We start from the raw sequence: 22,093 nt of genomic DNA, 5'->3' as shown, positions 1-22,093 counted from the left end.
ACAGGTGGAAACACGCTCAATGCGCATTGAATGCGCATTGAAATTATCCACATTCGGAGGTGGTTTGAGACCACTTATCCACATACCCATTAACAGTGGAAACGCGTATGCGCATCTCATACACATTAGGCCCCGCCCACTCAACTGCGGCGAGTGACTGGGCGGAAACGCGTACTCATTCACGCGACAATTCACGTCATAAAAGCGCACCGTTGCAGGTAAACAGACAACAGAAAACAGAAAACATTGAAGATGGAGTGTATAAGCGGAAATGATGTACGAGCTGATTTCCATACAGCGCGGGGAATTCGAATCCGGATCGCAAACGCGCATAGAAGACGCATTGTTAAGGCCAGGTGTGAACAAGCATATTACATTTACATATAACGATCGGATTCCTCAGAACCACATATTAATGCCAGGTGGAAACAGGGTCTCAGACTCCAAATTATGTAATCAAAGAACCTGACTTGAACAAATACAGCACTTTGTGAATGAACAGCTGGACACCTTTATAAGTTACTGTTTCTGAGCCCTTTTCCATGTCGACATTTTATTCTCTCTCCTGATGCAGCTTTAAATTACACGGGGATAAAATTATGATAGAAATACACTCAACAAAAATATAAACGCAACACTTTTGTTTTTGCTCCCATTTTTCATGAGATGGACTTAAAGATCTAAAATTCATTGCAGATACACAATATTACCATTTCTCTCAAATATTGTTCACAAATCTGTCTAAATGTGTGATAGTGAGCACTTCTGCTTTGCTGAGATAATCCATCCCACCGCACAGGTGTGCCACATCAAGCTGCTGATCTGACATCATGATTAGTGCACAGGTGTGCCTTAGACTGTTCACAATAAAAGGCCACCCTGAAATGTGCAGTTTTGTCTCACAGCAAAATGCCACAGATGCCACAAGCATTGAGGGAGCGTGCAATTGGCATGCTGACAGCAGGAATGTCAACCAGATCTGTTGCTCGTGCATTGAATGTTCATTTCTCCACCATAAGCCGTCTCCAAAGGCGTTTCAGAGAATATGGCAGTACATCCAACCGGTCTTACAACCACAGACCACGTGTAACCACACCAGCCCAGGACCTCCACATCCAGCAGGTTCACCTCCAAGATCGTCTGAGACCAGCCACTGAGACAGCTGCTGAAACAATTGGTTTGCATAACCAAACAATTTCTGCACAAACTGTCAGAAACCGTCTCAGGGAAGCTCAACTGCATGCTCGTCGTCCTCATCGGGGTCTTGACCTGACTCCAGCTCGTCGCCGTAACAGACTTGAGTGGGCAAATGCTCACATTCGATGGCGTCTGGCACGTTGGATAGGTGTTCTCTTCACGGATGAATCTCGGTTTACATTGTTCAGGGCAGATGGCAGACAGCGTGTGTGGCGTCGTGTGGGTGAGCGCTTTGCTGACGTCAATGTTGTGGATCGAGTGGCCCATGGTGGTGGTGGGGTTATGGTATGGGCAGGCATCTGTTATGGACGAAGAACACAGGTGCATTTTATTGATGGCATTTTGAATACCGTGATACCGTGATGAGATCCTGAGGCCCATTGTTGTGCCATACATCCATGAACATCACCTCACGTTTCAGCAAGATAATGCACGGCCCCATGTTGCAAGGATCTGTACACAATTCTTGGAAGCTGAAAATGTCCCAGTTCTTGCATGGCCAGCATACTCACCGGACATGTCACCCATTGAGCATGTTTGGGATGTGCTTGACCGGCGTATACGACAGCGTGCACCACTTCCCACTAATATCCAGCAACTTCGCACAGCCATTGAAGAGGAGTGGACCAACATTCCACAGGCCACAATTGACAATCTGATAAACTCTATGCGAAGAAGATGTGTTGCACTGCATGAGGCAAATGGTGGTCACACCAGATACTGACTGGTTCTGAGTCCCCAGACCCCCAATAAAGCAAAAAAAATCACATTTCAGAGTGGCCTTTTATTGTGGACAGTCTAGGGCACACCTGTGCACTAATCATGATGTCAGATCAGCATCTTGATGTGGCACACCTGTGAGGTGGGATGGATTATCTCAGCAAAGCAGAAGTGCTCACTATCACACATTTAGACAGATTTGTGAACAATGTTTGAGAGAAATGGTAATATTGTGTATCTGGAATGAATTTTAGATCTTTAAGTCCATCTCATGAAAAATGGGAGCAAAAACAAAAGTGTTGCGTTTATATTTTTGTTGAGTGTAGAACAACTGATTTATCACAGAAAAAAAAGCTTGCAATAATGCAGCATGTTTGGTCAGGTATGTCGCACTGTTAATATTCATGCAGGAAAGTGTAAAATTCTAACACACCCAAATAATTAGCCCAGTTTTAAGCTAAACCTTTAAAAGAAGGAAGGCTTGATGAGAAATAGTTTACATTCTTCTAAATGTTTTATGTTGTCCTGACTTTTTTCTTCCTATAGAACAGATAATGTCACTCACAGGAGAGAGTGAGAGAAAGCTGCACGTAATATTTTGTCTCTGTTGGCTTTTCCTGATAAAGCCAAATACGCACATTCGCCGTCAGAGTCAACAGATCAATGGCCTTTTTACGCAATGCAATTGTGCTGGACCCTTACAAATACCCAAGGGTCGCAGCAGTTGGTCATAGTCGAGCAGACGGAAACATTGCAAGCAGCAAAGATTATTCCTCAGATTTTTCAGCGGTGGATAGCAGATTAGTTTGAATTGCAACACATTTTTGACAGATTTTTACAAACATCAAACACATTCTTCAAGTACGGTAGATCGAATTAATCTGCAAAATGCAAGCTGTTCGTCAGTGTACAGTGTGTGCCGGCCGTGCTACTGGAGGACTTCTGCGAAATCAGAGAGACCTATCACCACTGCGTATCAACAAGAGTATGCTCAGAAGTGAAGCAACTTCCACACGCTTCCTAAGGTAGGTTATGAATAACAGGCAATGGTAGATAGTATAATATAGATCTCTGCCACAAAGTTTAGCCTTTTGAAGCTCTGCGACTACCAGAATTTGTCCTGCATTGCTATTCATTCAGAAAATGAATGATGGAGATAAATTGTTTACATCCAATTCAGGTGTCATCACCTCTAAATTTCGGTGGCAAATTTAAATAATTCAAACTATTTAACTTTAATCTAAAATACCATCAATCGTGGCTGGAATAACATGCTAATATTTTGTCTTATTTTTTTTTACAGCACTTCTGAGGGTGTTGCACTGAAGACTGGAGTGCAGAAGTCAGTTGAATGGACAAATACTGAGCACATGAGCTTATCACCTTCAAGTGTTCGTCGTGGGCTTGCCGCTTTGACTTTTACACAGGTGGGTCTCCTACTACATATAAAGTAATGCAGTACGTGCACCAGCCCAATTAAATGCAGCTGTACAAATCCCCTTTCAAAATGTATGTTCTTGACCTCATAATTGTGCAGAATGGAGTTTATTTTTATTTATTTTTATTGTTCTTCCTGTTTGTAGCAAGCGGAAAACCTCTCTCACGACACCCTGATCAGAAGAGCGGCCTCAGTGGTTACAGACAGTTCGAGTACCTTCCTCTCCCAGACAACCTTGGCTCTCGTAGATGCCATTACAGACTATTCAAAGGTAGGTTTACATCTTATGTGAAACATTTTATCCATAATTAATGATTTCCAGCCTCAATCCTGTAGTTTTTCAAAGAAAATATTCTCCCAATGTATTAAACAGTGGCATGGAAGCACATCACCAGAAAAAGGAGTTAATTATTGTGCAATCATAATGATTTTAATAACTATGTGCTTCGTAATTCTGTGGTGATGATAATACCTAAAATATTATTATCCCCCAAAAATTTCACTGACTTCCAAGGGCGTCTAGTCATAAGGGTAAAACACAAAGTCTGTTCTATGTTTGTGGAGTATAGCTATTAACCATGTACTGTCAATCATGTATCATTGACATTATGTCAGGTTGATAATAACTACTTCAATGTTATTATTTTAGAAATTGTCCTGTGGTGACCGTCTGTCCTTCCTCTGTTTGCTAACAGGCTGTGCACACACGCATTGCTGTCCAAAAACGGTATATTGCCTCAGTGGGAAAACTGAGTCCAGCAGAGGGGGAGTTGCTCCAGAAGTTGATCAATGGCCAGCGTGCAGAGGTTAGTCTTCAGAGAACAGCTTTTGAAAAAAACCTTGATCTATTCTAGCATTTAGTTTGTACTGGTAAAATCTGATTTTGCTCTTTGCCAAAACGATTATTTATGTCTCATGTCTTTGTTCAAACAGGTCAGTGTCAGACTAGACGAAAGCAAACGTTTTGAGTCAACCTGGATCAATGCTGTCAACTTGTGTGAAATGGCAGCCGAGGCCGCACATACTTCAGGTGAGTGAAATGCGTGCATGAAAACAGCTATATTTCTTGAAACTTGATATAATGCTGAGCCACTGTTGTATTTAAAACAATGGAATAATGAAGGAATTAAAATCCTTTTTATCTGCCTTCTGTGTTCTAAAATGTAAAGATCAGATGCTGTCAATACAGTTGTAATTTAAATAATATGAACTTCAATTGGTGTTAATTCAAGGCTTGAACTCTCTCAGTAATTTGACTAAATGTGTGTTTGCATATTGTGTGTTTCTAGGAGCAGAACAGGCATCTATCACAATGAGGACAGTCATTCAGGTGGCCCAGTTGCAGGTGGATGAGGCCCGGAAACTGTCAGAGGATGCAGATAAAAAGTTGGCCGAGACTAAAGTTGAAGAGATCCAAAGAATGGCAGAGTTCGCTGACGTCCGAGAGAATATCGACGACGATGAGTGGCACGAGGCCTATCTGCGTGAGGACTAAGACAGAAAGATTGAAAAACAGTTAAACAATAATTGCATGCTTTTAACTTTAACATTTTAAATGTATTTCCCTATAACGATTATCTAACTTTTTGAGTCTGTAATATAGATATAGAACATTTTTAATTTTAAAACGGTATCAAATAAATAGCTTTTAATTTGTATTTTTTTAATGTTGCATACATTATTTTTTATGACTATTTATTTGATGATTAGTTGGTGTTAACTGCCTTTGGAGCGTTTAAAAAATTCTCACGAAGATTCCAAAATATATTTTATGGCAGTGGGGCTTAACCAACACTGGATGACAATGTTGTTTCTTGTATGTTTTAATGCAGCAAAGTTATGTATGAATAAAACTATTGTTTGCATCGTTTTAACTGTTCACAAAAAAACTAAAAATAAAATGAATCTGTATTTAATTTGATACCTGTGTTGATGTGTGCTTGTTTGTTGCCACATCACCTAATCCTAGACCAGAGTGATGTGGCTTAGTGGTTAGTACTGACCATGGTCACTACACAAATACGACAAGTTGTGCAGTTATATATATACAAAAGAAAAAATGCATAGCACAAAACCTAATCCATCATGAATAGCACAAATTAATCAAAATACAACTTGTATGTAGCTGTCCTACCTATCACACTGTTACAAGGAAGGAGAAGCAACAACATTAAGTTTTTTTATTAACAAGGAATTGGGATAACGTTTACAAACAAAAGCATATGAGGTGAACTTGAAGGAAAAATGCACTTGAGTTATTTATCTCAAATCAATACAAACAATTTAACTAAGAGAGGACTCAGCCACACTAACTTTTTCTTAAATTAAACATTGCCACTCAATTAAAAAAAACACAAAAAAAGAGAAAAAAGCTCTCCTGTACTATGTCGATCCAACAAAAGGAATTCAATAGACAAAATATATACCTAGCCCAGCGTAGACTTCATGTAAAATAAGCACAAACAATACAAAACAACTCTGGCAAAACTTAAGTTTGTATGTCATTTAAATGATTAAAAGTATTGTAGCAATATTCCGTTCATATGAAAATCGGGTCAGAGATATTCAGAAAAGGGTACATATAATGATCTATAATGGTTAACAAGTGTTCTGTAAGGTTGATGGAAAGCTTATTCTCTTACGTGTTTAATTGAATAAAAACATCAATAAATATCGGCATGTATTGAAAATTAAAGCAACATATGTTGATGACAATGTGTCAAACAAGACAAATCTCTACTTAGTTTTTCACACGGCAAATTTTAAAAGAGGCATTGTATTTTAGTGCAAGGAAAAACTTTTCATCCCTGAGACCATAAATGAGAGTACTAAGGCATCTCGGAGCAAGATAAAATATTATGTAATTAACAAATCTGACATTCACAAATAATCTTAAATTAATTTGAAGGATGGCTGTTTCTATGAATGGGCACCACAGCTGGATGAGACAGAGCAGCAACTGGAAAGCATGAAGAATTACTGTTCTGAGCCCTTTCCATGTGGACTTCTTATTCTCTCCTGATGCAGCTTTGGCAACTTTCACTATTTCAGTGTACGAGAAAATGATGGTGACAGACAAGATTAAAAAATAGCATTGATAAACAGCTAATTAAGACAAACATATTCATGGAGCAGATCCTATATTGGCTATACAAGTTACTATCGGCTGATGCAAAAAAGATGGAGAGAACAACAATGCAGGGCACAGAGCTGAGGCAGTGAATGATGAAGATACAGTACAGAGCTCTGTGTGTGGTGCACAGCTCTCCATGGCGCAGTGGCATGCAAATGGCCACATATCGCTCCAGGGTCATTGCTGTCAGAGTAATTGGTGTGATAAAAGTGCATACCGCCACAAGAATATAGATAATTACACACAAGCCACTTTGTATAGCAAACCTAAAGTAGGAGAGGATGAGCAGGATATCAGACATGATTAATATTATGCTATCAGACAGTAGTATAACAGCGAATAAGATGTAGCGCATGGTGGTGTAGAAAGAGTCCTTTGAAAAAAAAGTCACAATGAGCAAAGTGTTGATGCAAAGGAAAACAATCACTAGAACCTGCACAATAATGAGTCGGTCATCATTATTTCGTAAGGCTTCGACACCAAAGAAGGAGTTGTTATCTGCCATAGCATATATGAAAACAAGATCACAGTCCTATTGCATTATGACCCAAGTCCAATGCCAAGCTTCTTTTAAGTCACAAGACTTTAGAATTCAGCCATTTAGCAAACCCTTCCTGCTGTAACATGGCATTGTGGCACACAGTTTTAAAGATGAACGTCTTCTGCTGAGCTCTGTGCAGATCTCCGAGACCTGACTATGGAGGAAGACTTTATTGGATAGTGAATTGAACCTCCCAGAATATCACTAAATGAAACTTTGCTCACAGTGTCGTCACTAGCCCTTAAAGATGAAGTAAGCGATTTATTTATGTTAATATAAGTTTTAAATTGCTCTTTATTCATACAGTGATCACTTATAAAGTGTGCGCATTTCATAAAGCCGATCTCTCAGTCACCTGCTTTGCATGTAATTCGTCAAATAAACTTTTCGAGGATCCCACTACTCATAGCCAATCAGAAGAGAGAACGGTACAAACCGGCACTCGTCTCATTGCCGGTGCGCGTGCTGAGCGACAGATGGGTGAATGTGTATGCGCCTACAATGGCGGAGCAAGTAAAAATCCTTCCCAATATTTGTTTTGATGGTTTTTAACATGTTTTATCACACTTACGGATCTGAGATGATGCTAGATAACTTGCTGCTTGAAGGGCAGTGCATTACTGTGGTGACGAGGGAGGGGACTGCTGACTGCAGTCACGGACTGGAAGTTAGCTAAACTGACCATTCCGCTTACTGAACCTTTAACTATGGAGGACCAAAACTGCCATAAAAAAAATAAAGAAAAAATATATCAAAATAAATGAACGCATTCACTAATAAATCAAAATGTAAAAATAAATAAATTACACAATAAACCAACTAATATGCCATTAAATGCACCAACAATAATAAAACATTAAGGCATTGATGGTATAATGAAAAAGCAACATAAATTTTTGTGAGTGACATGATACATTATTTCCCTATTTATTTACTTACTTACCCATTTATTTTTTTGTTTAAGACTTAGCATCTATAAATACTAACATTCTTTAAAATTACTCAATGTACATTTACATTTTTTTTCGATCGCTAAACCACAGTGGGCACAACTGGAGCGACATGTGCAAAACTCTAACAACACTGCACAGCAGCAGTTCATGTGGACCAAACTCTAGCTCGTTTTTCATTGCTTACAGATTTTTCAAAACTCTACACACTTATCTCATGGCTTAACCACAACCTGCACAACACTGTGGATTTCCAGCACTTTGTTCAAATGCATTTTAAACACTGTGGATTGCAATTTCAACTGAACCACTAAGAAGGTGTCTTGTTTTAGACTTGTTAGTGAACATATAGGGGAGAGTGGGGTGAGATGTGCCACTTTTTACTCAAAGTGATTTTAAAGTGAGGCCTTGACAGTTATGTCTCCAACTCAAATATGTACATACAGTATATTTCAGGATGTTGTGCATCCCTGGCAATAAAAACTTTGGATCTGGAATAAACTGTTAAGAAATAAAGCTTGTGTCTTGTGGCACAACTTGCCCCCGGTGTGGTGTAAGTTGTGCCTTTGGAAAGAATACCATGGGGTAAATTGTGCCATTGATATATATCTCATAAACTGTAATGCAAGACAAATCCATAAGACAATTACTTATTTAAGGTTTATTTAAAGTAAATATTTTACAAAGATTGAAGGTCAATGTTCTTAAACAAGGCCTAGCAGATCTAGGTGATTTTACCTGCAAAGCTCTCAATGACAAAGTCACCATCATCATCTTTCTGGCATCTGAACTCTTGTCAGTGGTGTCGTTAAGTGGAATGGAGATGTCAGTCTCTTCTGAGCTACTGTAGACGATCACTTTCTTTTTGGTGACCAGCGTATACAGCCATACCACTGGCACAACTCTCAGAAATGTACTTTGCACTAGTTGCTCCGTGCTTGTGGAACCAACTGCCACCTGACAAATGTGATTCCCCTCCATTTCTGCCTTTAAATCAAAGCTCAAAACCCATATGTACACCCTGGCTTTTCCTACGGTGGCCCTGAGAGCTCACGGCACTGCAACATCAGCAAACACATGCAAGAAGACAAAACGCAAGCAAATAGCCCGAAACACGACGGAAGTGCTTCGAAAACACGACAGAAGTGCTTCCGTAAGTGTTTCCAGAGGACACTTAAAAGTGATGCACACGTCCAGACAGGCTTGTTGTTTATGCAGATTTTGACTCACAGTGCTGTTAAGGTTATCTTTCCGTCTACACTACCTAGCCTACGCTGTGTAGCAAATGTTGGCAATCTAAAAGTGTGATTAAAGCCGTTTTACTGGACTGTGGAGGAGACAGTGTGCAGGAAGACTGAGACACCATCTGTCCGAAATGTGAGTAGTCATATTTTTTAAATAATTATGGCCCATTGTTAGTTAATTGTCTGTGATGTCCTTTATCGTATAATAACCAACACTGACTGAAATGAGAGAATGCCGCTGGGTTTAGTTAGCGAGCGTCCGCTAGTTTAACCGTTAGCTTTAGGCTAACCGTTTGAGCTGTGGAGTCTTTGGCAACAATGACTGTTTGTTGTCGCCTGTGGCTCGTTTTTGTGAACTCACATTAGACCTGCAATGAAGGTCCCTGTGTGAAAAACAAATGGTGAAACTGACTGGTGTGTTGGAAACTGTAAAGAGTATTTTATTTGAATAGCTTCAGGCTGCTACCTGCTAGCTGTCTGACTGTAAGCAGTAGTGGTACAAGCAGCAGTATACAGGCCCTGTTCTAGAAAGTCAGACTTGGGTGGGCCTGTAGAAATTTTAGGTGGGCACACTTCTCAGGGAGAACAAAGATGCGAGCGCGCGCGTTGCGCACGCTTTGCTCGTAAGATCTCTGCGTCTGCTTTTTGGCACATTTACTGTGAATTGTGTAGAACACAATATGCAAATAAACGTTGAGTGTTGCTGTGTGGGAGATTTGATTCTTGCACGTTTTTTTCCCAAAATGTTTATGAATAACATATAATATACATTATATACAACATAATGTATCTATTTTTCTTAATCGCAGTATTAACTGTAGGCAGCCTGAGCTGATTGAAGAGAAAGCTTTGGGACTGGGCAACCTGGATGGTGGTAGTCCAGAGCTATATACTATACACACTACTTTCCACTATTGCCTCTGATGTCCAGCTGGGTGAAAATAGTAGCCAGCCGAGGCCACGACCCTGCTAGGGGGGTCCGGGGGTATGCCCCCCCGGGAGATTATTTTTTACCTTTTTAAAGTGAAATGCATGAATCTGGTGCCCTTTGAGAGGAAGATTAAAAGGCTAAATCTGAGGAATTTTGTGTGAACAAATAATTTGGAGACACTGGGTCGGATGAATTAGAAGCTATTGAAGAAAGACACATGGATTTTCCATAGAAATACACATTTGAAATAAAATAGTATGCAGGGTCCTCTGTGATGGGCTTGGTGCTCTTTTTCTTTTACGGGACATATTTTTCTGTAATATAATGAATTAATTTAAATGCAGTGAGAGGAACGAAGCAGAAGAACTCTGTTGTCCAGATATCTTTTTTTCCACAGACGAGGCTGAAATAGGCTATAGACTACAGTATACACTGAGGGCAGCCCCATTTTCAAATATTTTAGAATAAACTCAATACACACTGTGCATGCCATGGACTTGAACGTGATGTGATCAGTTAACCTCGGATTACCTCCCAGATGAACTGATTCAATTATTAAGCTAATAACTATCTACCAAAACATTGTATTCCTTTTATTGTATGATAATTTACATTTAAATAATATGATGTTGATATCAAACACACAAACTAAAAAAAAAAAATTGGGGGGGCCCCCCTGGCAGTCGGGACCCTAAGCAACCGCTCATTCCGCTTATGCCTCGGGCTGGCTCTGCTGACCAGTGACCACTATAAGCGGTTGGGTAACTTGGAGGCAGGCTGTCCTGCCCACCCAATAATACAATTAGAAGCAATGCATGGTAATGGTATATTCTTTAGTATTAATTAATTGTCTGAATTTTATTTGACATTTTCTTGGACAGCGAATGAACAGGTCCGTCCGATAGTGGATCTGGACTTCCACCTAAAAAAATAATAATAATTTTTTATTTTATTTTTTTGGTTGGGTGGGCACAGCCCACATTTGGGTGGGCACGGCCCACCCTGGCCCCTGGCTACCGCCGGCCCTGGCAGTATATATCTCCAGTGTAATGTGTATACTGTGTGTGGAGATATGGGATGGGTACCACCCAACATCAGACATAAATGTGAAATGCTTAGACTCTGGAATAGGTTTGTGAAGATGTCTGATCAGAGGCTCACTAAGAAGACTTTTTTATGGGATGTGTCTCAATGTCATCCCTGGGCAAAGGAGCTAAAATCTTTGTTTTATACACACAATTTATCTTATGTTTTCCAGAATAGATTACTTTGCAACATTCAAGACATAAGGAGCGCCATGTTTCATAGGTTCAAAGATAAATGGTCAGTTAACATATGGGACAAACCAAAATTAAGAACATATTGTTTAATAAAAGATAGTTACAGCTTAGAACCCTATGTAAATTATAATTTAAGTAAAGGCAAAAGATCGTTGTGTGCACAGTTACGCTCAGGAACACTACCACTAGCGCTGGAGACTGGTAGGTTCAATGATACTCCAGAGGCAGACAGGCTCTGTTTGATGTGTGACCTCAGGGAGATTGAGAATGAGATTCATTTTATGTTTTATTGCCCAGTTTATGATGATTTGAGGGATGTATTGTTTACTACGATGTCTTCCATTTATGCTGATTTCTTTTGGTTCGACGACTATGAAAAACTTGAGTTGTGTTTTAAAAAGGGAACCTTTTATGTTGCAACCTTTCTCTGTAAAGCCTGGGAGAGAAGAAGAAGTATGTTGTTCAGAGACCCAGCTGTACAATATTCTGTATTTTGATTGTAATGTAGTATGTGATGGTGTCCTATAAACCCATGAGGGTTGGGCACTTTGAGTGCAGGACACAAAAACCAAAATAAAAATGAATGAATGAATGTATACAGACAAGAATACTGTAAGTTGCCTCTGCTGGTGTTTGTTTCCTGTCCAAACAGCACAGTATCAATCAGAACTAGTTGCTTATTGAGCCAGGGCTATACTGAATTTATTAGTAGCCTATCTTATTTTATAATGGAAGAAAAAACTAATCTCCTCAGTTTGTAGCTTTGCCATAACTACAGATGTATGATACATGTCAGCTAAATGATGTTACATTGAATGTGCCATGTTTTACAGATGTGAGTAACCTGACTGAGCCTGTGTTTGATGAAGTGTCTGTTGACCCACCCGGACCTTCACACAGCTATCTGTTCCATCAGAGGAGGACGTGTTCAAGGTAAATACAGTTAAATGGGTCAATGACGTGACGCCCATTTTTTTGTGTCCGTAAGGTTAAATTAAATTTGAAAATGTGGAAACAAAAAAAAAGCTTACACATTACTGTAACACATTAATTTCTAGAGACCCTATTAGAAAGTTTTTGGTTTTATTCAATTTTGAGAGAATATTTGGAGATAAAAGGCAAAAATGTCTAAGTGGTGTAACCGTCAAAACTTCGTACCACAAAATGTAACTTGCTTAAATACAGTGAATTTCTCAATATAACATCCTATAAACTATTTTGGCATTATCCTAAAATGGAGGTCATTGTGAGTATATAAATTATATTTAAATACAACTTTCATATTTGTTCTAATAATTTGGGGAGCGAGTGAATGTCCTGAATTGTCAAGTGGTGTAACCATCATTCAAGGTGCCATTTTGTTCAAATCTTTAAGAACAGTAAAGGACCCCTGATGAACATGACTGCTGCATTCCAAAGTTAAGAGCTCTCCAAGAAATATAAGATATTTTCACTTTTAGGGTATGTCAAGTATCATTTGGGTTACATGTCAAATGGTGTAACCCAAATAAAACGTTGAAAAAATATTTTTTACATAAATAGTATTATTTGTTTTAAGAATTATATTTGATTTATTCACACCAAGACCATGTCCTCAGCTGTTACTCCTCATGAGTCCATGATAATGCCTGTCAAAATCGATTTTTAGTCGAAATGTCAAATGGTGTAACCGGTTACACCATTTGACTAATTTGACAAACATCTCGGTTTTTGTCAATGTTTTTCAAAATTCACTAGTTTATGATACTGGTTTAAAATGAAATATGAGCTCAATTACTTTTTAAACCAGTTTTAGGTTATTATTGTTTGTATCTTCTAAAATAGTTGGTATTTCCACAACTTTATCACCAAAGCTAGGTACGGCTAGGATAAAATCATTAAGTGGCATGATTTTGTGATTTTTTAATTCATGCTTAGCTTCAATGCATATTTTTATATCATTCCTTTTCATTTTAATGTCACATAATTTCATAATACATGAATAAATTATATAAATGAAGCATATGAACAGTGACACCTAATGTGGAAGGATGAAGAGCAGCTTTAAATACCTAGAACTCCAACAATTTGTGAATAGTAGAAAATGTTAATCAAATTTAGGCTGCAGAATTGAGCAACTTTCTCTACAATAGATGACACATTCAAAAGAGGAAACAAGCCAAATACCTTGCAAAAAGAGGACAGGAAAGGTAGTTTTCATGAACAGAAACAAGCGTGCACTCACACTCACATGTGCTGCTGCATGCTTTTTTCTTAAATGTAATCAGATCACAAGGCATAACGTCAACCAAATAATACCTTGCTTTCAGATTGATATAACTAGATATGAATTCACTGTTTAAAAGGGCACGCAGGAGCAGGACCCTTAACAGACATGAATCTCCTAGTCTCTTCTACCCATCCACCTACAGGGCTGTACGCTTATTTTTTTAGGTGGTAGCACTGGTGCTAGCAAGCAAAAAAAATCAGTAGCACAAAAATAAATTTGGTAGCACAAAGTATGATCGAAAACTTGCATAACCTTAACCCATGCATTTCGCTCTAATTACCTTTTAGCCTGTCATCTTGGTCTCATTTGAAATTCTCAATTAATATCATATTAATTGTGTGCAGTAATAATTGTAGAAACATGAATAGGGGTGCACTGATTGCAATTTAGACAAAATAATCTAACCTACCAATTGCAATTTTTTGCTGATTCAGAATTATTTCTCCTCATAAAATGTATATCTATATATTTTTTGTATACACATATAATTATTATAGGGGAAGGTGGGGTGATTTGTGCATTTTGGAAGTTGCAAAACCCCTTGTTTCTAGAAAACCGTGGAAGAAATTGGAAATGTGACCACATATTTAAGAAGAGCCATCCATTTGACTCATCCTGTAAAGAAGGGAGACACAAGGAATAAGATATAAGCACATTTAAGCTCAAAAAACTGTGTTTTGCCTTTCAAAGTAAAATTTCCATGATCAAGGTTTTTTGATTATTGTGTCTGAACAATTATAGACACGTTTGAAAACATTTGACACATGTTTTAGTGCTTTGGTATGCTACACTTTGAGTCTATATAGTTAGCACAATGTCAACCCTAAATTGCTGCATCATGCCTATTATCCAAAATTCTGGGGATGGGGTGATTTGTGCGCAAGGGCCTGGGTGAGTTATAAGTAAGTAAGTAAGTAAAATGTATTTATAAAAGCACATTTATGACAGTTTGCACTGTCCAAAGTGCTGTACATAGTGCATTCAGTAGGTAAACAATGAAGGTAAAATAACAATAACCAAAATAAAAGACGTAAAGCCCATACATCCACATAAACACAGATAGTAGTGCAGAGGTAAGTAAGTAGTGCAGAGGTTAATGGGGAGGAAACACCAGGGTGTACATATGGGTTTTGAGCCTTGATTTAAAGGCAGAAATGTAGGGGAATCACATTTGTCAGGTGGCAGTTGGTTCCACAAGCACGGAGCAACTAGTGCAAAGTACATTTCTGAGAGTTGTGCCAGTGGCATGGCTGTATACGCTGGTCACCAAAAGAAAGTGATAGTCTACAGTAGCTCAGGAGAGAGTGACATCTCAATTCCACTTAACGACACCACTGATGAGAGTTCAGATGGCCAGAAAGATGATGATGGTGACTTTGTCATTGTGACACAATGACAAGACAACTTTTTTTCCGAAAGCTATATTTCTTAAACAGTTTATTCCAGATCCAAAGTTTTTATTGCCAGGGATGCACAACATCCTGAAATATATGTACATATTTGAGTTGGAGACATAACTGTCAAGGCCTCACTTTAAAATCACTTTGAGTAAAAAGTTGCACAAATCACCCCACCTTCCCCTATTCATAATAAAATATTTTTTTGGTAAATGTCCTTCTGTTAATTAAAACCAAACTTTAAAACATATAGCCTATTAAATAAATAAGTATACATATTGGTACAATTTAGGATAAGTTAAATAGGTTGTTGTGAATGTGTTGGGAGGTGTTCTTCAGTGGCTTATCAGTTATTTCAAACTTTGTTTAAATAGACTACTGTTGACTTTTCTCTGCAGCTGAATGAGTTGCCTTTCCAGCTAGCGCACTGCAGGGCTGTGAAGCGCGAACTTCCTATTCTTACCGGCTTCAAAATAAAAGTCAACTCACGTTTGGCTAGTAACAGGCTTTTAATGTGAAGGCGCACAGGAAATGTTCTGTTTGCACACGCGCTAACTTAACTGCGTGCCGCCTCCTTCCGGTTATTACCGTTGGTGAAGTGTATTAGACGCTAGCACTAGTGCAAGCAGCATTGTATTCATCATCGCACGTGATCAATTTCAGTAGCAAATGCGATCAAAACTGTCGCACTGTACAGCCCTGACCTAGCTCTTTCTCACAAACAAACATAGACACACTTAAACGCACAAATACACAATTTGTTAAGACTTTTTGTTGTTGATTGAATTTTTTCCATAAATACAATCAAATGAGTTTGACCCTAGAACATTTTTGTCATCCATGGAGATCTTTATTTAAGAGTGTTTTTTCTTTAGGTTTAAGAGCATATAATTACAAAATCTGAATGTGAAAACAATACGGCATGCTCTTGAACCAGAAGACCACGCTCGTGAATAAAGATAGATAATTACTCCATAGTCACCTTAATGGTATTTGTTGACCAATGTTTTAAGTACATGAAAACAAAATCCAATGGCAAGTCCAAACACAGTAACTATCTTGACTGTGCCTGATTTCAGTGTTGTTTATTAAACTTTTTGGCTGTAGAAGCAACACCGTCAAGTGGTGTAACTGGTTTGTGTCAAATGGTGTAACCAGTATTTTTCCTAAAAAAATCTAAATGTACATGTAAATTAATGTAGGCCAGAATTGATTACTCTTCTTAAATGTATTAAATAATTTTTAACACTTTTAACACGATTGGTCAACAATTATTTAGAAAACAAGATGTTTCCAGCTAACGTCCCGCTCAAAATTGCAAAAACGCATAAAATTTTGATTTAGGGGTTATCCAAATAAAATCTTTTTTCATGTGATATTTTGAAATGGAAGTTATTATTCTTATGAGTTACACTCTGTAGTGTATGGCATCCCACGTTAATACGTGATGACGTCAGGTCTCGCGTGGTTTGTGTATTACCAGAAGTATGTGAATAAAGCAGCATGTTAAACGGTCCCGGTGTTGGTAATGTCTTGAGTGATAATCCAAGGTAAAACACTACAAATGGCGACGAGGATTTAAAAAGGAACGCTGTAAAGTGCACGAACGATGATACTGCATGAAGTTTGAACTGTCGAAGGGAAGGAAAAGAGGATAACGAAGCAAGCATGGCGCTAGGTTTACCCGTGGTCGGTACCTTTGATGTATTGAGTGAGTCGGCTAATGTCGGTGTTCGCTGGGAGAAGTGGATAAGTAGTTTTAAACTCTATTTAGCTGCATCAGGAATCCGCGAAGCCACACGAAAAAGGGCTTTACTGTTACATCTGGCAGGACCCGACGTTCAGGATATATTCTTCACGTTGGAGGGCACTGGAAATGATGCTGACTACGACGGAGCGGTAAACAAATTAAATGCATACTTCACACCTCAGAAGAACATTCCCTATGAGAGACATATGTTTAGACAAGCAGAACAAGCACAAGAGGAGTCTATGGACAGTTTTGTGAGCCGATTAAAGAAGCTGGCAGCAACGTGTGAGTTCGGAGATAACAAGGACGATTTTATCCGTGACCAAGTGATTGACAAGTGCATTTCAAACACGCTGCGCCGACGGCTACTGCGGGAGAAAGACCTTAAACTCCTAGGGCTCCTGGATATTGCACGGACAATGGAGGCAGCTGATCACCAGGCTGCAAGAATGGGAAAATTGACTGTTAACGCTGTGGAGAAGAGACCTGCGAGAGGGAGGGGCAAAACGGTAAGACCCAGAGTCTCCACAACTCAGAATCAGTCACCACGAAATGAGCACGGAACGAAATGTTTCCGGTGTGGACGTGAAGGTCATTTAAGTCGTGAGTGCACAGTAACAAAAAACAAAAAGTGCAATAACTGTGACAAAGAAGGACATTTTGCTGTAATGTGTAAAACGAAGAAAACACATAAAGTGAACAGAGTAACGACCACAGACACACTCAAACAACCCAGTGACAGTGAAGATGACCATGTATTTACAGTGAATGATAGTGTTGAGGATGGAACACTAACAGTACTGGTAAACGAGCAGCCAGTGGAAATGTTAATTGACTCAGGGGCTACGTGTAATATTGTGACTGAGACAAAGTTTGAACAGCTAAAGTCCAAAAGTAACATAAAACTACAGTGCCCAGAGAAGCAAGTCTATCCATTTGGCTCAACAACACCACTCCATGTAAAAGGGATTTTCATGGCTGAATTAAAAGCAAGTGGAAAATCAGAAGCTGTCACTGCCAAAATCCAAGTGATTGAAGAAGCACGGATTTGTGTGCTGGGGAGAAAGACTGCTGTACAGTTGGGAATGCTTCGTATCGGTCCTATCGAACAAGTGAATACGGTGCAACCAAAAGACACAGCAGCTTTTGTGGCTGACTTGGAGGAGAAATACAGAGACTGTTTTCATGGCCTAGGAAAACTGAAAGATTTTCAGCTGGGGCTGCATGTGGACAGTACTGTAAAGCCAGTAGCCCAGCCTGTTCGCCGAATACCATTCAGTTTAAGGAAACAAGTGGATGACAAACTCAAAGAACTCGAGGAGATGGATGTCATAGAGAGAGTAAGTGGACCGACGCCATGGGTGTCGCCGCTAGTTGTTGTCCATGGGAAGAAAGAGCCAAGACTGTGTGTGGACATGCGCAGAGCAAATGAAGCCATAGTGCGTGAACGGCATCCTATCCCCATCATAGATGAAATACTGGAGGACATGACAGGAGCCACAGTGTTTTCAAAGTTGGATCTGAAGTGGGGATATCATCAGATAGAATTGAAACCTGAATCCAGGTCGCTCACCACATTTGTCTCACACACAGGGTTGTGGCGTTACAAGAGGCTGATGTTCGGAATCTCATCTGCACCTGAGATTTATCAACACATAATCAGCCAAGTCCTACAAGGCGTCCCAGGAGTGCACAACATATCGGATGACATCATTGTTTCAGGTGAGACAACTCAACAGCATGATGAAAGAGTACACCAAGTCTTGCAACGGCTGCAAGAGAGACAGCTGACAGTCAACAGCAAAAAGTGCCAGTTTCGGATGTCACAACTAGAATTTATGGGTCATGTACTTTCCAAAAATGGCATAGGAGCAGCGCAGTCAAAGATCGAGGCAGTGGAAAACACACGTCGACCAACAAATGTGGCTGAGGTGCGGAGTTTCCTAGGGCTTGTTAACTACTGTGGGAGATTCATCCCTAATCTGGCCACAACATCAGAACCACTGAGGAGGCTCACGAGGCAATCCTGCAAATGGACATGGGGGTCAGAGCAGGAAACGGCATTTGTGGAGCTAAAGAGACAGCTAGCCAGTTCACATGTAATGGCATATTTCAGCCAGAATGCAGAGACACATGTGGTTGTGGATGCCAGTCCAGTGGGATTAGGTGCAATACTGAGCCAGAAGCAAAGTGAAGGAACACACAAGCCTGTCTATTACGCTAGCCGAGCTTTATCTGACGTAGAGCGCCGCTATTCCCAAACTGAAAGAGAAGCCCTTGCCATTGTGTGGGCATGTGAGAAGTTTCGTGTGTTTCTCTACGGAAAAGAGTTTGTGATGGTGACAGATCACAAGCCACTCGAAATTATATATTCACCGAAGTCCAAACCGCCAGCGAGGATTGAAAGGTGGGCTCTGCGGCTGCAACCCTATCGTTTCAAAGTGGTGTATAAGCCAGGCCCACAGAACGCAGCTGATTCGCTGTCACGCCTCACAGTCAACCCGCCCGTACAAATTGGCACCATGGAGGATCATGTCTACTACGTGGCTCAACATGCAGTGCCGCATGCTTTCACACCACGACAAATGGAGAACTTGTCGGCAGAGGACTGCACTCTAGCTACTGTAAGGAGCTGTATCGAGACTGGTGACTGGAGTAAATGTGAGGCTGCTTATCAAACCGTCAAAACTGAGCTCTCCACTGTTGGGAAAATAGTGCTGAGAGGTTCCCGGATTGTCGTTCCTCAGGCAGCACGACAACAGACGCTGATGTTAGCGCATGAAGGACATCAAGGAATAGTCAAAACGAAACAAAGACTGAGAACAAAAGTGTGGTGGCCCGGAATCGATCGTGAAGCAGAGGAGTTAGTGAGGTCATGTCATGCTTGTCAGCTCAATAGCTCGACTTCACAGAATGTTCCTACTACAAGGTCCGAGCTTCCTGCTAAGCCGTGGCAGACGCTTGCAATGGACATGTGTGGACCATTCCCATCAGGAGACCATCTACTGGTGGTAACTGATTACTACTCTAGATGGGTAAGTGTCGATATCCTCAGAAGCCCTACATCAGTGAACATAATGAAATGTCTGAGACACTTATTTGCGACTCATGGAATCCCAGAGTCTGTAGTGACTGACAACGGCACGCCTTTTGTGTCAAAAGAGTTCGAAACATATCTGCAGGAGAGTGGAATCGAACATCGCCGTGTCACACCATATTGGCCTCAGGCAAACGGGGAAGTTGAAAGGCAAAACCGGACACTTGGTAAAGCAATACGTGCAGCACACGCTGAAGGCAAAGACTGGCGCAGTGAGCTTGACGTTTTTCTAATGGCTTACCGCAGCACGCCACACTGTGTTACAGGTCGCAGTCCGGCCGAGCTACTCTTCAACCGCCAGATCAGAACCAAGCTTCCTGAACTGTCAGCAAACAACCAGTTGCAACCGGCAGGGCAGGATACTGCTGTTCGCAGGACTGATGCCGTGAGGAAGGAGAAGGGACGTGTGGATGCAGACAGGACCAGAAGAGCAAAAGACAGCACTGTGAAGCAGGGTGACAAAGTCCTGCTCCGTCAGCAGAAACAAAATAAACTGTCAACACCGTTTGAACAAGACCCCTACACTGTGGTGGAACGAAAAGGATGTTCAGTCATTCTTGAAAGGGACGGCAAGAAGATAATGCGTCATGTGTCGTTTGTGAAGCGGTGGGTTCAGCCTGAACCAGAGACAGTTGTGCCAATCTGTGCTGCAGGAGAGAGTTTGGTCACTCAACCTGCTGACACAGCACCAGTTGAAATCCCTGAACAGGACACTAGACCTCAGAGAACCAGGAGAATGCCAATTCACCTTGTTGAGTATCGTTTAGACAGACAGTGCCATAAAGGGGCAGAATAATCCCCAGCATTTGTCTTAATGGCAGGGTAGTCCACCCCTCGCCATTCAGGTCATGTTCCGTTACATAAAATGTAATAGTTTTCACTAATTTGAGAATTTCATATATGTATTTCTGTTACAATCTAAAATATTTGATTACATTTCTAGCTGAGCCGGAATGTATGTTTATTATTAGAGTTATGTTGAAAATTAGTATTCCCAAGGAATGGTGGAAAAAGTATTTGGAAAAGTTATTACAGTAATAATGCTGAAGACGTTGGTTCAAAGTGTACAGCATGTATATTTAAGTTGCTACTTAAAGAGAGATGTTTACTTTCAACAGGAATAGCTAACTGAGTTTCAGTATTACCAGTTTGTGTTATTACAAGTTATACTGATGTAAGTTATCATCTAAGAAGAGGAGGGATGTAGTGTATGGCATCCCACGTTAATACGTGATGACGTCAGGTCTCGCGTGGTTTGTGTATTACCAGAAGTATGTGAATAAAGCAGCATGTTAAACGGTCCCGGTGTTGGTAATGTCTTGAGTGATAATCCAAGGTAAAACACTACACACTCATATTACACTATGGAGGACAAAATAATGAATATTTCTTATTCTTTTGTGGTTACACCATTTGACATTGTCAGGTCCATTTGGGCCTACTTTTAGTAGAAAATTGTGTAAATCCCATTTCCCATGAAATAAAACTAACAGAAACACAAAATGTATATTTTAAATTGATTCAAGGATGCTTTTAAAATATATTTTTGAAAGATTTTCAAAAAACCATCATGACAACCCTTATTCGTCATATGTCAGTCAATAACAGAATATGAACTAAGTATTTATGCAAACTCTCTAAACTGGTAAAATACACCCTGTTTCACGTTTGTCATTACAGGTTCAACGGAGGAACCTGACCTACAGCCCAGTGAAGTGAAAAAGCTTTGGTTGTGAAGCGATGCTGATGTTACATGTAAACATGTACATGTAGCATATAGAGGCCAAGCCCAAGCTTTAGGCCCGAGATGCTGTGCCAAGGATATACTTCTTTACGCACCTTTGTCCGGTATTATTGAATGAAAGTCTGAGTCTTTCTTGCAGTTTAAACATTTGTTTAGTTCATTTTCACTTTCTTTAGCTACAAACTCTAAACCCAACATACAAACATAGACCCTGACGTAACGTGGGTTGTGTGTGGTCAAAAACTGTTTCTATGTCCGGGTAGCAACTGTGGAACCAGAGATTGGTTCCTATTTTATACAAGAGCGCTAATTGGCTCTTACATAGCATGTTACGTAATGTAATAGTTAACAGTAACCATAATGAGGCTGGAAAAGAATATATCATGAATCATGTCAAGATTT

General features: G+C 39.9%; 1 protein-coding gene, 1 long non-coding RNA gene and 1 pseudogene across 3 annotated transcripts; 2 read left to right on the top strand and 1 right to left on the bottom strand.

Annotated features, from left to right (window-relative positions):
* Positions 1 to 2,805: 2,805 nt before the first annotated feature.
* On the top strand, positions 2,806 to 4,850 carry LOC307248367 (diablo IAP-binding mitochondrial protein-like; the record flags this gene model as incomplete). Its single annotated transcript, XM_080024768.1, has 6 exons — positions 2,806 to 2,942; positions 3,221 to 3,344; positions 3,501 to 3,626; positions 4,051 to 4,161; positions 4,289 to 4,385; positions 4,645 to 4,850. 6 exons carry the CDS (start codon positions 2,806 to 2,808, stop codon positions 4,848 to 4,850), a joined length of 801 nt encoding a protein of 266 aa, XP_079880894.1.
* A 1,245-nt stretch (positions 4,851 to 6,095) lies between these two features.
* Positions 6,096 to 6,993, bottom strand: LOC307248366 (odorant receptor 131-2-like; annotated as a pseudogene). The gene has a single exon. The product of its transcript is annotated as an odorant receptor 131-2-like (transcript).
* A 2,178-nt stretch (positions 6,994 to 9,171) lies between these two features.
* LOC307271248 lies at positions 9,172 to 22,093 on the top strand. Its single transcript, XR_013845597.1, has 3 exons — positions 9,172 to 9,356; positions 12,268 to 12,367; positions 21,628 to 22,093. It is a non-coding gene; the product is annotated as an uncharacterized lncRNA (long non-coding RNA).

Source organism: Ammodytes marinus, assembly GCF_949987685.1.
Source record: "Ammodytes marinus genome assembly, chromosome: 3".
Classification (NCBI taxonomy): Eukaryota; Metazoa; Chordata; class Actinopteri; order Uranoscopiformes; family Ammodytidae; genus Ammodytes; species Ammodytes marinus.
The sequence above is the reverse complement of the archived record's forward strand: the minus strand, read 5'-3'. Positions and strand labels throughout refer to the sequence as shown.